The sequence below is a fragment of the Chiloscyllium plagiosum genome, unplaced genomic scaffold (genome assembly GCF_037043375.1).
Source record: "Chiloscyllium plagiosum isolate Xiang-an unplaced genomic scaffold, Cpla_swu_hap1 HiC_scaffold_2, whole genome shotgun sequence".
Classification (NCBI taxonomy): Eukaryota; Metazoa; Chordata; class Chondrichthyes; order Orectolobiformes; family Hemiscylliidae; genus Chiloscyllium; species Chiloscyllium plagiosum.
Genome location: NW_028270140.1, coordinates 137,303,918 through 137,318,414, shown reverse-complemented (window position 1 = coordinate 137,318,414; position 14,497 = coordinate 137,303,918). Strand labels below are relative to the sequence as shown.

General features: G+C 41.3%; 1 protein-coding gene and 1 long non-coding RNA gene across 2 annotated transcripts in view; one reads left to right on the top strand and one right to left on the bottom strand.

Annotated features, from left to right (window-relative positions):
- Nucleotides 1-10,145, top strand: part of LOC148152000 (uncharacterized) — a 60,167-nt gene extending 50,022 nt beyond the window's left edge. Inside the window, exon 4 of the long non-coding RNA XR_015750975.1 lies at nt 9,995-10,145. This is a non-coding gene — a long non-coding RNA (uncharacterized LOC148152000). The remainder of the gene's footprint in view (nt 1-9,994) is intronic.
- The window catches only part of vegfc (vascular endothelial growth factor c), a 236,248-nt gene extending 224,419 nt beyond the window's left edge, over nt 1-11,829 (bottom strand). Inside the window, exon 1 of the mRNA XM_043704843.2 lies at nt 10,924-11,829. Within this exon, the coding sequence (XP_043560778.1) occupies nt 10,924-11,043 (120 nt within the window). The 5' untranslated portion in view covers nt 11,044-11,829. The remainder of the gene's footprint in view (nt 1-10,923) is intronic.
- Nucleotides 11,830-14,497: the final 2,668 nt, after the last annotated feature.

Sequence of the window (14,497 nt, the reverse complement as noted above, 5' to 3'; positions counted from 1 at the left end):
GACACTGTCATGCACAACTCAAACAGTCATTTTGATTTATAAATGGCCTCCAAAATTATTACGCTCTCAATGTCGGAACATTACTGTTGAACACTAGATTTATTTTGTAGCTTGCTTGCCAGTGAAGTGATCCAATTAAGGCAAATGCACACACAAGTTTTCACTTAATGGATTTAAAATTACATATAACACACTGAAAGGCTTGTAATGTGCTTTTTCCCTGACAGTAATCAGGGCCACCAGTACTTTAGATAAGCTGAACAGCCCACTGGACAGATGGGCACAATGCGCAACTTATAACTTTCTCTCTCCCTGCAATTACTTTTTAATGCTGACTCCAACTGTTGGGGTTAGGCTAACAAAATATTTAAGGGGGAAAAAAGGCTTGCATTTGTATAACACCTCTACTGACCTCAGAACATCCCCCAAAGCATTTTGCAACCATTTAAGTTTAAACTTTAATAAAGTAAACATGTCATCCAGTTTGTGCACAGCAAACAGCACTATGATAACAACCATATGATCAATTCCAGTAATGTTTATTGAGGGCTAAATATTGTCTTTAAATGGTGAAAAATGTTTCTGGCTTTGCACTGCTGCTAATTCAGGGATGTGAATGCACGCTTGGACACAGCACCAACTCAAATGGGTTAATTTGGACAAACGGATTAAGTCAGGAACATTGTTACTAAAACCAGGCTGGTAAATAATCATGACACATTTCAGAGATTATGTAAGACAGCCATTATCTCCGATACTAACGGCGGTCAAGGGTCATCCGCTAATTAGGGTCAATGGCTACAACATGAGAAGATGCTACGCAGCCCAACAATTTGCTATGTTGTAGGTGATCTGATCCTGCTGTTCATAAAAGAGGTAATTAACAGCAGCCTGCCCTCACAATGAGCACTCATCAACACAATAACGGTTGATCAGTATAAATGCCTCAATGAATGGATCAAAACTGAATCCCTTGTTTGGGAAGGAGCTCCAACACAGTAGCTAAATTATTCTGATCAATTTTACTTGACTATTAACAGCAGAACTAGGGCTGCAGTTGCAAATTAATGCTTATACAGAATCTGAAGAATAACTCACTAATATTCATTTGAATTTGAACAATACTTTTGTTAAAAAGGAACTACCGATATTTGTACTTGTAATTTCACAAAATCTACCTCAAACTTAAACAAATTTTGATATATGCAATGTGAAGTTATAGAGTCATACAGTCATCGATTCATACAGCACAGAAACAGTCAACGCATCAGTGCAGACTAGGCATCCCAATTTGATCTAGTTCCATTTGCCAGAATTTGGCTCACATCCCTCTAAACTCTTCCTATTGATATTCCTATCCAGTATTTTTAAATGCTATAATTGTACCAGCCTCCAACACTTCCTCTGGCAGCTCATTCCATGCACGCACCACCCTCTGTTTGAAAAAGTTACCCCTCACGTCCTTTTTACATCTTCCCCTCTTACCTTAAACTTATGCCCTCTAGCTGTGGACTCCACTACCCTAGGAAAAATACCTTAGCTTTTCATCCTAACCATGCCCCTTATGATTTTATAAACTTCTATAAGGTCACTACTCAGCCTCTGATGTTCCATGGAAGAAGGTCCCAGCCTTTTCAACCTCTCCCTATCACTCAAACTCTCAACTGCTGACAACATGTTTGTAAATCTTTTCTGTACCTGCTCAATTTTAACAACATCCTTCTTTTAGAAGGGTGACCAAAATAGTACAAAATATTCCAAAAGTGGCCTCACTAATGTCTTGTACAGCCTCAACATGCCTTCCAACTCCTGTACTCAATGTTCTGACCAATGAAGACAAGCATGCTAAATACCTACTTCACCTCCACTTTCAAAGATTTATGAACCTGCATCTATAAAACTCTTTGTTCAGCAACATTCCCCAGGGTCCTACCATTAACTTTATAAGGCAATACCTTTGATTCACTTGGGAATCAATCAGTTCATTATCCAGGTGCTCAATTCAGAATTTCTTAGATGACACAATGGACATCTTAAATATTTTTTATTGGCTTGCTCATATTTATTTCATCAAAAGTATTCATGCATTCCACAGATATTGTGTGCATCACTTTGTGCCATCATACTAATTATGCAGCAACTATCAGCAAGGTTTTTAAGCTGCAATAGCACAATTAAAAGATTGCTTGACACAGATGTCATAGCAGAGTGCTGAATGAATGCCTGCACAGCTATTGAATATGATACTTGATCCTCAGAGCTCAACCCAAATTAGCAGGCTGCTGTATTTCCAGGTCTGATGGAAAGAACAATATTATTCTTACAAACAAAAAAATTTCTTAAGAAGTTTAAATCTGAGACAAAATCAAAAATGATAGAAACACCCAGCAGGTATAGAGAAACACAAGTTACTACTGATACAGTGGATTGATGGCTTTTCCTCATAACTGGATTACTCAGCAGAATTATATTATCCTTACTTCTCAGTGTTTGATCATTTATAAAATCCCAACATTAACGGAACCCACTTGTCAGGAAACCGATCAGGAGAAACATTATTTATACTCCCTGTGAATTTTACTCTCAAATGGATGATAGTAATATTAGACTGGGTGTAAAACTGACATTCCATTAGATTGTGGATTTTCTGCCTGGTAGGTTACAGAAAAAGCGTCCCTGATGCTTCAGAGTTATAGCTAACTTCTAAATCCAAATTTTTTGAAATCCTGTTTGGTATTAAACTTGGACATAATAATTTGCACAGATTTGAATGTCTGATCATAAGTTTGGTCCCACATCTTTTACAAAATATATGCTGAACAGGTGAGACTGTTGCCATTATTGGAATGTACATTTGGATTGAGATGTTTTGTCATAACAATTGAGTTGGGGATAGAATGTAACACACAGAAGACTACCCATCCTCTGAAGTCTCACTTAAGTAAATTCTTACCTTTGAGATGACTTAGAGTCATAGAGTCATAGAGATGTACAGCATGGAAACAGACACTTTGGTCCAACCCGTCCATGCCGACCAGGTATCCCAGCCCAATCTTGTCCCACCTGACAGCACCTGACCCATATCCCTCCAAACCCTTCCTATTCATATACCCATCCAAAAGCCTTTTAAATGTTGAAATTGTACCAGACTCCACCACTTCCTCTGCCAGCTCATTCCATACACGTACCACCATCTGCGTGAAAATGTTACCTCTTACGTCTCTTTTATATCTATCTCCTCTCACTCTAAACCTATGCCCTCTATTCTGGACTCCCCCACTCCAGGGAAAAGACTTTGTCTATTTATCCTATCCGTGCCCCTCGTGATTTTGTAAACCTCTATAAGGTCACGCCTCAACCTCCGACGCTCCAGGGAAAACAGCCCCAGCCTGTTCAGCCTCTCCCTATAGCTCAAATTTTCCAACCCTGGCAATATCTTTGTGAATCTTTTCTGAACCCTTTCAAGTTTCACAACATCTTTCCGATAGGAAGAAGACCAGAATTGCACGCAATATTCCAACAGTGGCCTAACCAATGTCCTGTACAGCCGCAACATGACTTCCCAACTCCTGTACTCAATACTCTGACCAATAAGGGAAAGCATACCAAACGCCTTCTTCACTATCCTATCTACCTGTGACTCCACTTTCAAGGAACTATGAACCTGCACTCCAAGGTCTCTTTGTTCAGCAACACTCCCCAGGACCTTACCATTAAATGCATATATCCTGCTAAGATTTACTTTCCCAAAATGCAGCACCTCGCATTTATCTAAATTAAACTCCATCTACCACTTCTCAGCCCATTGGCCCATCTGGTCCAGATCCTGTTGTAATCTGAGGTAACCCTCTTCGCTGTCCACGATACCTCCAATTTTGGTGTCATCTGCAAACTTACTAACTGTACCTCTTATGCTGACATCCAAGTCATTTATGTAAATAACAAAAAGTAGAGGGCACAGCACCGATCCTTGTGGCACTCCACTGGTCACAGGCCTCCAGTCTGAAAAACCCCTCCACCACCACCCTCTGTCTTCTACCTTTGAGCCAATTCTGTATCCAAATGGCTAGTTCTCCCTGTATTCCGTGAGATCTAACCTTGCTAACCAGTCTCCCATGGGGAACCTTGTCAAACGCTTTACTGAAGTAGTAAAGCTGTGTTTTTTTTAATTTTCGATTTACTTCTCCTGGTCTCTTCCAAATTGACATGCGCAGGAAATTTCAGGACAATTTCTGGCACAAGGAGTCCAACTTTTCATATATTCCGTTTACATCACTGACCAATATGCTGCCCAAAGATATTTACTTCAGATATCGATGGGCTTCATCACATCATTCTTTCGCTGCTGATAGGGAAGGTTGCACTCATTCCTGCAATATTAACATTCCTTAATATTGAGCAATTTATGTGGATTGTTTCTATTCCATGTTGTAAAGTGATTAATCAACAGCAAAACAGAACAGTTTTCATAGCATGACATGAAAACAAGTCAGAACTATTCCATGTACATGACTTCAGCACATAATTTATCAATCATTAATCTTCCCTCACATTAATAGTAAGGCGTGTCACTAATTCCAGTTATTGTACATCATAGAATCCCTAAAGTAGGGAAACAGGCCATTTGGCCCATCAAGTCCATACTGACCCTCCGAACAACATCCCACCCAGATGTATTCCTCCAACCCCATCTCTACAATCCTGCATAATCCCATGGCTAATCCACCTAGCCCACACATTCCTGGACAATTTAGTACGGCCAGTTCATCCAACCCAAAAAGCGTTGGGCTGTGGGAGGAAACCCATGCAGACTCCAGAGAGAATGTACAAACTCCACACAGCCGGCTAAGGCTGGAGTCAAACCTGAGTCTCTGGCGCTGTGAGGCAGCAATGCTAATCACTGAGCCACTGTACTACCACATTGTTTTCCAGCATGATGATTTTCCATGTGCAATAAAGAAGGTGATGCTGTTATATAGGCTATCAAAGTAAATTTATCACCAAACCCACTCTGGGTAATATCACTTTTAACAATACATTCAATTTTGAAAATTGCATTCACTGAATTCCTAATGCTATAAAAAAACATTAAAACTGAAATTGATGTTTTATATTGGCCTTGATGTTGCTGATGCAGCTGGATTTGTTAATGTACCCATTAGATTATTTATTTCTGCACTGCAAAAGTGTAGTAAGTGTGATAAGTGAGAGTTGATAAGGAGGTTATCAGAGTAGTAAGGACCTCTTCAACATCAAGTCTATCTCTGTAACCACTGAAATAGAAGGACAGAGTAAGGAACACACTGAAAGATGATAATTCCAATTCAGAAAGAATAATAAGGCGAGAGGAAGGAAGAACGAGGCTTAAGAATGAGAGAAAAAAAGACAGAGAGGAAACATTTTAAAAAATCAAACTTCACAAAACTTTCTGAAGTATTTACTACTCTGGGGAGAGAGAGACTCCCACATTTCCATTTTAAATTTCTGTGCCTATGCTGTTCATTCTCATGTCAAGATCATAAATCACATAATTGCAAAATAAAATACCAGCCCTAAATTACTGAGATAAGATTCATACATGTTAATGGTGTCACTCCAGCAATTTTGGGGCACACAATGACTAATCTCACAGTGAGAAAGCAGTTATTTGAGTCTAGATGAAGCTTAAAGCGAAAAACAGAAACAGAAATTGCTGGAAAAACTGCACTCACAGTTCTTTGATATTTTCTTAAAAGATGACCATCCAGGAGAATTGGAACTTCTTTAACTCGAATCGAGTTAATGGGTTTATTTTAATACACAAATAATGGTACCCACCATTTATTCCCCGTGATCCTTTTGGCAATTTCTGAGCTAACTATTAAGGCATTAACAATATCTTTCGCTGCCCAAAATTAGGAATGCTTATATAAACCAACAGCAAAGTTATTTGTGGTCTCTGAGCTCCTTATCTTGCTTCACGTCAAGGAACTTGGCATTTTTTTGAAGTAAAAAGATAAATTTGCACATTGCAGCATGTGATAAGATAATGTTAGCTCCCCCAGGCTGCTATCACCAGTGGTCGAGAAGCAATGGAAGCCACAGCAGCTATTGTCATGATAGTCACAATTGCCTTGGACAATATAATTATAGGTTTGTAAAAAAGCTTTCTGTCAGCTTGGCAGACATCAACCCCTTTGAGAGTAATTCTCTTCTTTGGCTGCTCTTATGGTGCACAGTTCACAAATGCTTCAGTAATATTGGTTGGTCTTATTGCTCTGCAATAGGAACCATGTAATTATGCTGTGCCAAATGATTTTCAAATCACAATATCCACATGTAACCAGCTTCATTTGGCATTTTGGTATTATTCACAATGGCTGAGGATGTTTAAAGTGCTAAACTTGATAGGCCTGTTTCAGTTATCAATCTGCAGTCAAAAAGCATTGCTTCCTGTGACAAGACTGCAGTATGATGCTGTCACAGGTTTGACGGGATACAAAACTGCAATGTTGTGTAATAAAGTAAGAAGGAAGGAAAAACAGGAAAATAGAAATTTCGTAAATATGCAGTGACACTCCAAAGGAATACCATTGGTGAGTTATAGTGAAACACAGCAGCAAATGTAAACGCAGCTAGATCCTTAAAATTATGAGAGAAAAGAAAAACTGGCAAGTACCTTATTGGTGGTTAATTTATGAGATTAGAAGTGGGACAAATGTTAGCGCTCCATAGTGTAGCAGGTGCTTTATCATTCAGTCTGAATGCTGCATTCTAGCGTTTATAACACACCGAGACATTTGTTGATCTTTTATGGTTAACTTATAGATTTTTGGCAAGAGTGCAATTATCATTTGGCAAACCCTTTCTCATTTGTTTAGGCACACAACCAAAAGGTGTGAATTTCATCAAATTATTTCGCCACACCTCTTGCACATAATATAACCATGCTCACTTTAAAGGGAATAGACCCTCCTGAAATCCTTCTCCCAAGCTATTCTCAACATTTCACAGTGGAATTTAGATTTCTTGCAAGTAATAATGGAACAGAGGAGAAAGAAGGATGAAAAACTGGAAAAGATAAGGAAGTTGAGACTGAAAAATGGACTAAGTAGGACGGGCAAGAGGAAAGTTTGGAGGAGGACAGACAATTGCTGGGAAAATACGTTGTGTAGCTGGCAGCAGGGAGAGGTTAAGACTTTGGCAGCACTGTTGACAACTGCTTTTAGTTGGAACATACCCTGCAAAATGCCATGAACACACCATCTGTGATCCACAAGGTTTTCAAAAAACTTCACATAATGTTATAATCAGCTCAGCAGAGGATCTGACTAAAATTACAGTAGCCCCATTCAGTGAGTGATAGCGCCCTCCAGCTCTGACAGGAGAGAGGGAAATCCTTTTACCTTTCAAAACAGCAGAATCATATCTTCAGCTCCTCCTAGATTTTCTAAACGTGTAATTAGGTCGTTAAAACCCGTTTTCATTTACCTATTTCTTACGCATTCAGTGTCCATCACCAACTCAGTCAATTTCTCTGACTGCTTGTGTTTACCATAGTGTCTCAATTGCATCTCATTCTCTTTCTCTCTCTCTCTTTGTCCCTGCAGATATGTGTAAGATGTAGGATTGTGTCTCGGTATCTCCTTCGGAAATGTTAGTATTTTCTCTCAGAATGCACCTCAAACAGAGATTCATGAACTCAAAACACTTCTCTTACATTTTTTTACTGGGAATCAGCACCTGATAGAGAAAGGGTTCACTTCCTACACACGAAGGTGTATCACCCCTCCTTCCAATTGAGAAAGATCCATATAGTTAAGCAACTTTGACAAGTCTGATTGTGCTGTGTGCATCTCACTGCCTTTGAGTGGGGCGTTTGAAGTCTTGTGTCATTTTCTTTCTGCTCTCTCTCTCTGTCATTTTTTAATTGCTTGCCTGTACATATGCAATTGAAATGTATTTGTTGGTCACTAACTTTATATACCTGTGCATGTGTGTTTCTCTCAGATTCTGTGTTTGTGTGAGACAGTGAGGAAAACAGATTCACCTAGGTGCAAGAATTCCCTGTGTGGAATCTCTGTGCGTGTGTATCTGGACGCTATCTCACTCTATTTGCTGGCTGCTGAATTTATAGATATGCCTTTCCTCCTCTTGTCTTCTCTTTATGCCCTCTTTTTCCCTGTCTTCCTGTATGCCCTATCTGTCAGTAAATAGCTGTCCTCTGCTTACATTCATTCTCAATTCCTTTAAGCAGTAGAGCAGATTCTCTTTCTTGTGTCCACTTCTGTCCTTTCTCCCTCCCTCCTATATCCCCCGATGTGTGACCGTCATCTTCTATGAATCTGTGTAGTTTATATATACAAAGTCCTCACTCCCCTCTCCTCTATCAGTAACAAAGAGGATTGATAAGGGCAGAGCAGTGGATGTGATCTATATAGATTTCAGTAAGGTATTCGACAAGGTTCCCCGTGGGAGACTGGTAAGCAAGGTTAGGTCTCATGGAATACAGGGATACAGTACTGGCACAAAGGTAAAAGAGGGTGGTGGTGGAGGGTTGTTTTTCAGACTGGAGGCCTGTGACCAGTGGAGTGCCACAAGGATTGGTGCTGGGTTCACTACTTTTCATCATTTACATAAATGATTTGGATGTGACCATAAGAGGTATAGTTAGTAAGTTTGCAGATGACACCAAAATTGGAGGTGTAGTGGACAGCGAAGAGGGTTACCTCAGATTACAACAGGATTTTGATCAGATGGGCCAATGGGCTGAGAAGTGGTAGATGGCATTTAATTTAGATAAATGCGAGGTGCTGCATTTTGGGAAAGCAAATCTTAGCAGGACTTATACACTTAACGGTAAGATCCTGGGGAGTGTTGCTGAACAAAGAGACTTTGGAGTGCAGGTTCATAGCTCCTTGAAAGTGGAGTCGCAGGTAGATAAGATAGTGAAGAAGGCGTTTGGTATGCTTTCCTTTATTGGTCAGAGTATTGAGTACAGGAGTTGGGAGGTCATGTTGCGGCTGTGCAGGACATTGATTAGGCCACTGTTGGAATATTGCGTGCAATTCTGGTCTCCTTCCTATCGGAAAGATGTTGTGAAACTTGAAAGGATTCAGAAAAGATTCACAAGGATGTTGCCAGGGTTGGAAAATTTGAACTACAGGGAGAGTTGAATAGGCTGGGGCTGTTTTCCCTGGAGCATCGGAGGCTGAGCGGTGACCTTATAGTGGTTTATAAAATCATGAGGAGCATGAATAGGATAAATAGACAAAGTCTCTTCCTTGGGGTGGGGGAGTCCAGAACGAGAGGGCGTAGGTTTAGGGTGAGAGGAGAAATATATAAAAGGGACCTAGGGGCAACATTTTCATACAGATGGTGGTACATGAATGGAATGAGCTGCTCGAAGAAGTGGTGGAGGCTGGTACAATTGCAACATTTAAAAGGCATCTGGATGGGTATATGAACAGGAAGGGTTTGAAGGGATGTGGGCCGGGGAGTGCTGGCAGGTGAGACTCTATTGGGTTAGGATATCTGGTCGGTGTGGACAAGTTGGACCGAAGAGTCTGTTTCCGTGCTGTACATCTCTATGACTCTATAGCTATGACTCTATCCCTTAAAATTCATTGACATCTATACACCTTCATCAGGAATTTTCAATATCCTCAGACTCTCTCGAACTTGCAAGGTTACCCTTGCTATTTCCCCTCTGACTCTCTCCTTTCACAGCAGCAATGAGTAGATTTCTACAAATCTCTGGAGAGAGTGGGTTTCTCATTGCGTTACATTCCTCAACCCCTTCTTCTTTACTGCTGTCCTCTGCCCCACCTCCACACATACACTCACACACTCTCTCTCTCTCACACGCACTCTCACTCACACACACATAAATTACTGTGTTTTCTTTTAACAAAATGTCACTGTTCTCTCAAAGGATCAGGAAGGAGCCTTTGATTTACAAATCCCGGTGTCTGACATTCTATCTCTCACAAACTTGTATCTCTCACTGTTGCAGATCTACCTTGTGGTAAACCTGGCATTTCATTGTTAACAGAAAGTGAAGGGACGGACCATGTTACTGCAGACGAGTTGAAGGAGAGAGAGGTTCTCTGTGCACTTTTAGTATGCTGCTTCCTAAATTTCTCAGCGAACTTCATTCTACTACAGAGAGCTCTTGGACCCACGCCCCCGTCTGTTAGCCGACTGGGATCCTTTTTCACCTTCTCCCTCTCATCCACGCTGAAACTGTTGGCCAGACTGTGCGGGGAGGTGTTTTGACCTACAAAGAGCCGGCGGAAGGTCGCAGAGAAAGTCCAACGAAAGTTCAGTTAACACCCAAAGCAAATCTTCCAGCGACCCTATCTCCTGTGAACAGCTCACCACTCTATTTCAGAGGGAGGCAAATTCTCAGATTCTACAAATGCTAACTATTTCATATGAATATGTATGCAGAATGTCATCCAAAGTTATGTGTTGGAAGTATATATGGCTCAGAAAATATGCATTAAGAGTATATGCATGCATTGAAAATTCATGTGATGTATGAAAAGATATGCAAAATAATGTTGCATATATATAAAGTTTCACAAGCGTTCGATGTTTACTAAAATATATATAAAAGTATACAGGAAAACTATTTTGTTATCACAAAGTTACAAGTACAACAAAAATTGCATCTATGTTAAAAAGTTGCATAAGTGTCAGATTGTGACTGAAGATGTATGAAAAATCTACAGAGGTTAGAAAAAGCTCGGCAATCATCACACTTTTAAATTTCCTCGCCCTCAGATTCCCTGCTGCTTGTGTCGTCGAAATCCTGTAGCGCTAGTCAGAAAGTGAAGGTGATTCCTTCATTGAACAGTGATACAGTAGCCAGACAGCAACAACAGATTAAGACAGCCCAGGGGACTGGAGTGAACATTTTGTTTTAAATCCCTCCCTTACCTTCGGTTCTCCCAGCTCCTGATAGTCATCGTAATAGTCTTGGCTAGATTCGTAAGCGGAGTCCCTTTGCAACAACGCCGTGTAAATCAGAAAGAGAGCGAGCTCAGAAACCAGCAGCATCTTTGAGCCGGGATACAACAGAAGGCGACGTCGGCCGGTGCAATAATTAAAACAAAAATAATCCTCGGATCTCTTGCCTTTTCCTTTAGGGATCAAGGTGGAAGGGGAAAGAAAGGGCGGGAGAAAGGGGGGGGGGGGGAGTAAACAACAAAAAAAAAGGGACTGAGGGATTTAAAATGGCACGAAACGTGATATTCTCTTGGACGGTGGCGCTTTCTGGGTCGTTAACTTCAGCGGAATAAGTGACACTTCTTTGTAAAGGCGGTGGGGGAGTAAAGTTTATCCACGTGTTGCCTGAATAAGCGGAGCTTTCACTCTGACGATCCGGTGAAAGAATCCTTCTGGCTGGTGGATGAGAGACAGCCAAGGAGGGAGGTTGGGCATGTTTAATACGCCGACAGCTCGGAGTTCCCCTCAAACCTTTCAGAGCAGCTCTCTTCCCCACACAGACTAAGTTGGATCTGATCTCTCGCTTACTCTATTTATATTAAGAAGTTTGGCAAGGAATACCAGAGGCGGGGGGTTGGGGGGAGACACGTGCACATTTTAAGCTCTACACAAGGAAATGGGTCTGACAATCCCCACGTGGCTACAAAAATAAAATGTACAAGCCTGGCTCTGCCTTTTTTCACTCTGACAGCTCTCTCTCTCAGCCTAACCGCGATCAGTCTTTCACCCTCCTTGGCTGTATGCATTGTTAAGGCTTACTGACAAATCCCCATATCCCGGGGACCAAGGCGGGTCCGGTTTACAACTCAATCCGAAACAGGTTCACTTCAATAACATCGAGGACCTGCATTTGTATAGTGCCCTTCACCGTTGTCTCGAGATTTTATTTACAGGCGCCGGAGACTTCCGTGGAAATGCTCTCATGTGGGAAGAGGGGAAGGATGGTGAGGGATGACTGGGGGGGCGCATGCATTTGTGCACAGCAAGATCCCAGCAGAAGTGATGAAATAAGCAGCAGGTCAGGAGTTGCGGGTGGAACTGTATCTTCCACCATCGCTCTCTGGGATGTTTTACGACTGTTTGAAAAACATTTCGAGTCAGGGAGGGTTTCTCCGACACTGAAGGGCCCAATCAGTAAGGCTCTGCAGTATAGGGCGAGAAAACACCACTTCAAACAGTTAGTAAGTATAAGCCAACTGAGCCATTCTTTTTATTTAAGGAATAATTTAGATGTGGGAGGAGCACAAGATTTATTGTCCCATTGCCTTGAAATGCTGACTGGGATCCAGTGGATCACGCTTCCGTCAGTAAGACTGAAAGAACATAAAACAACACCTGGAGAATCTAACAGTTTTACATCGGTTAGGAGTTTACAACAATTGGAAAACGTCATTGATCAGTTTTAATGACACCAGCTTTTTATTTCCTTTTCAAATTGTGGCTACTTGTTGAAATCATCAGAAAGCGCTAACTTTTCAAAATAAAAAGTAATGAGTGACTTACTGTTCAATACTGGAGCAAGTAACTCACCTTACTCCCCAAAGCCTGTCCGCTATCTACAAGGCACAGGTCAGGGTGTGATGGAATACTCTCCACTTGCCTGGATGGTGCCGCTCCAACAACACTCAAGAAGCTTGACACTATCCAGGACAAAGCAGCTTGCTTGATTTGCACCACATCCACAAGCATCCACTCTCTCCATCATTGATGCTCAGCAGCAGCAGTGTGCTTCCTACAAGATGCACTGCAGAAATTCACCAAAGATCCTCAGGCAGCACCCTCCAAACCATGACCTAGCAGGACAAGGACAGCAGACACTTGGGAACACTACCACCTGCAAGTTTCCCTCGAAGCCGCTCACCACCCTGACTTGGAAATTTTGACTGGATCAAAATCTTGGAATTCCCTCCCTAAGTGTATTGTGGGTGAACCCACAATAAGTGGACAGCAGTGATTTAAGAAGGCAACTCACCACCACCTTCTCAAGGGCAACTAGGGATAGGCAATAAATGCTGGCCCAACCCCACCCCCACACGCCATGCACGCACACACACACACACACATGTTGGCATGGGTTAATTCAGAGGAGTTGACTTTTCTTGACTGTTCATATCCACTATTAACACCTATTCTGCACCTTATCCCTCCTTTACTATGTTTAGCAACCTCTTTGCCTTTTGCACCCTCATCATCTGTTTCAATCTGCTACATCCCGTTGTTAACACTTTTAAAACCCTCATTTTCAAACTGCTTTCAGTTCTGAAGAATTCATTTTGAATTCAAAATGTTAACTTCGTTTTGTGTTTTTATACCTGAATCTGTTGTGGTTGTCTGTTGCACATTTTGGAATCATTTCGTGCAAAAATCATCTGGATTGAATTGGGACTAGCCTGAAATCAGTAAAATAGATGCATCTCTTCAGTATATTCCAGTTGTTACCCTACAGAATGAAATTAATCTGCATACAATCAGTTATTATGTTTCATTATAGCATTTCTGTGTTCATTCATTAGAAAAATATTTATTTCATGTCTTAGATGCCTTGAATTAATGTATCATCATTTTATTATTTATTATTGGGATTTCTATTGCAGCAGTGCCCACCGAATGAGGATAAGATGGGCTAATGGTGCAAATCTCGCCAACTCTGTCCTTAGACCGCACCCTGGAGAAATCTGTCCAGTCTTGTTCCAAGTAGCTGTGTGATTCAGGATCCTGTGTCTATAGGCTGTTCCCAGCAATGCAAATCAGCTACACTTGGAGGACATCACGGTTAAAGATGCTAGTTAAAACAGAAAGTGCTAGAGAAATGCAGCTTGTCTATAGAATCCATCAACTAGACCCGCAGTCAAGTAAAAGCTGCCAGCATTCTCAAAGATCCATCCTATCCTGGCAATGTTTCAAACCAGATTCTACCCTACTGTTGTCAGAATACTGAATGGACTCACAAACTCTGAACTTTCACCTGTACCTGTTTTTGCTGCTGTTTACCTATTATTTACTCATCCAGGCTACTTAACTCTGTGATCTGCCTGTATTGCTCACAAGACAAAGCTTTTCACTGTGCCTTGGTACCAATGACAATAAATTCAATTCATGTGAAGAGAGAAGCAGCATTTTGTGTCTAAATGACTCTTCTTTGGAACTGAAAACCTTTGGTCTGCCAGAACTTGCTGGTCTTCCAGTGAAAAGAGTTGTCTTTGACTGAATGTTGCAGACTGGCACATGCTGAGGGACACAGTAAATCTCAGGTTCAATGGGCTCAGGTTATTTCCAAGCATCTATGAGGCACAGGATACTGAAAGGGCTGGTAACACCCTTAGGCTCTGTGCACGTTCAGGATTTTTTCTATCCATTTACAGGATGAGGGGGTCAGCATTTATTGCCCATCCTGAATTGCCCAGAGGCCATTTAAGGTCAACCACATTGCTGTGGGTCTGGAGTCACATGTAGGCTAGTCCTTAGGATTATTCATGCTAAATTGCTCATGGTGTCCAAGGATGTG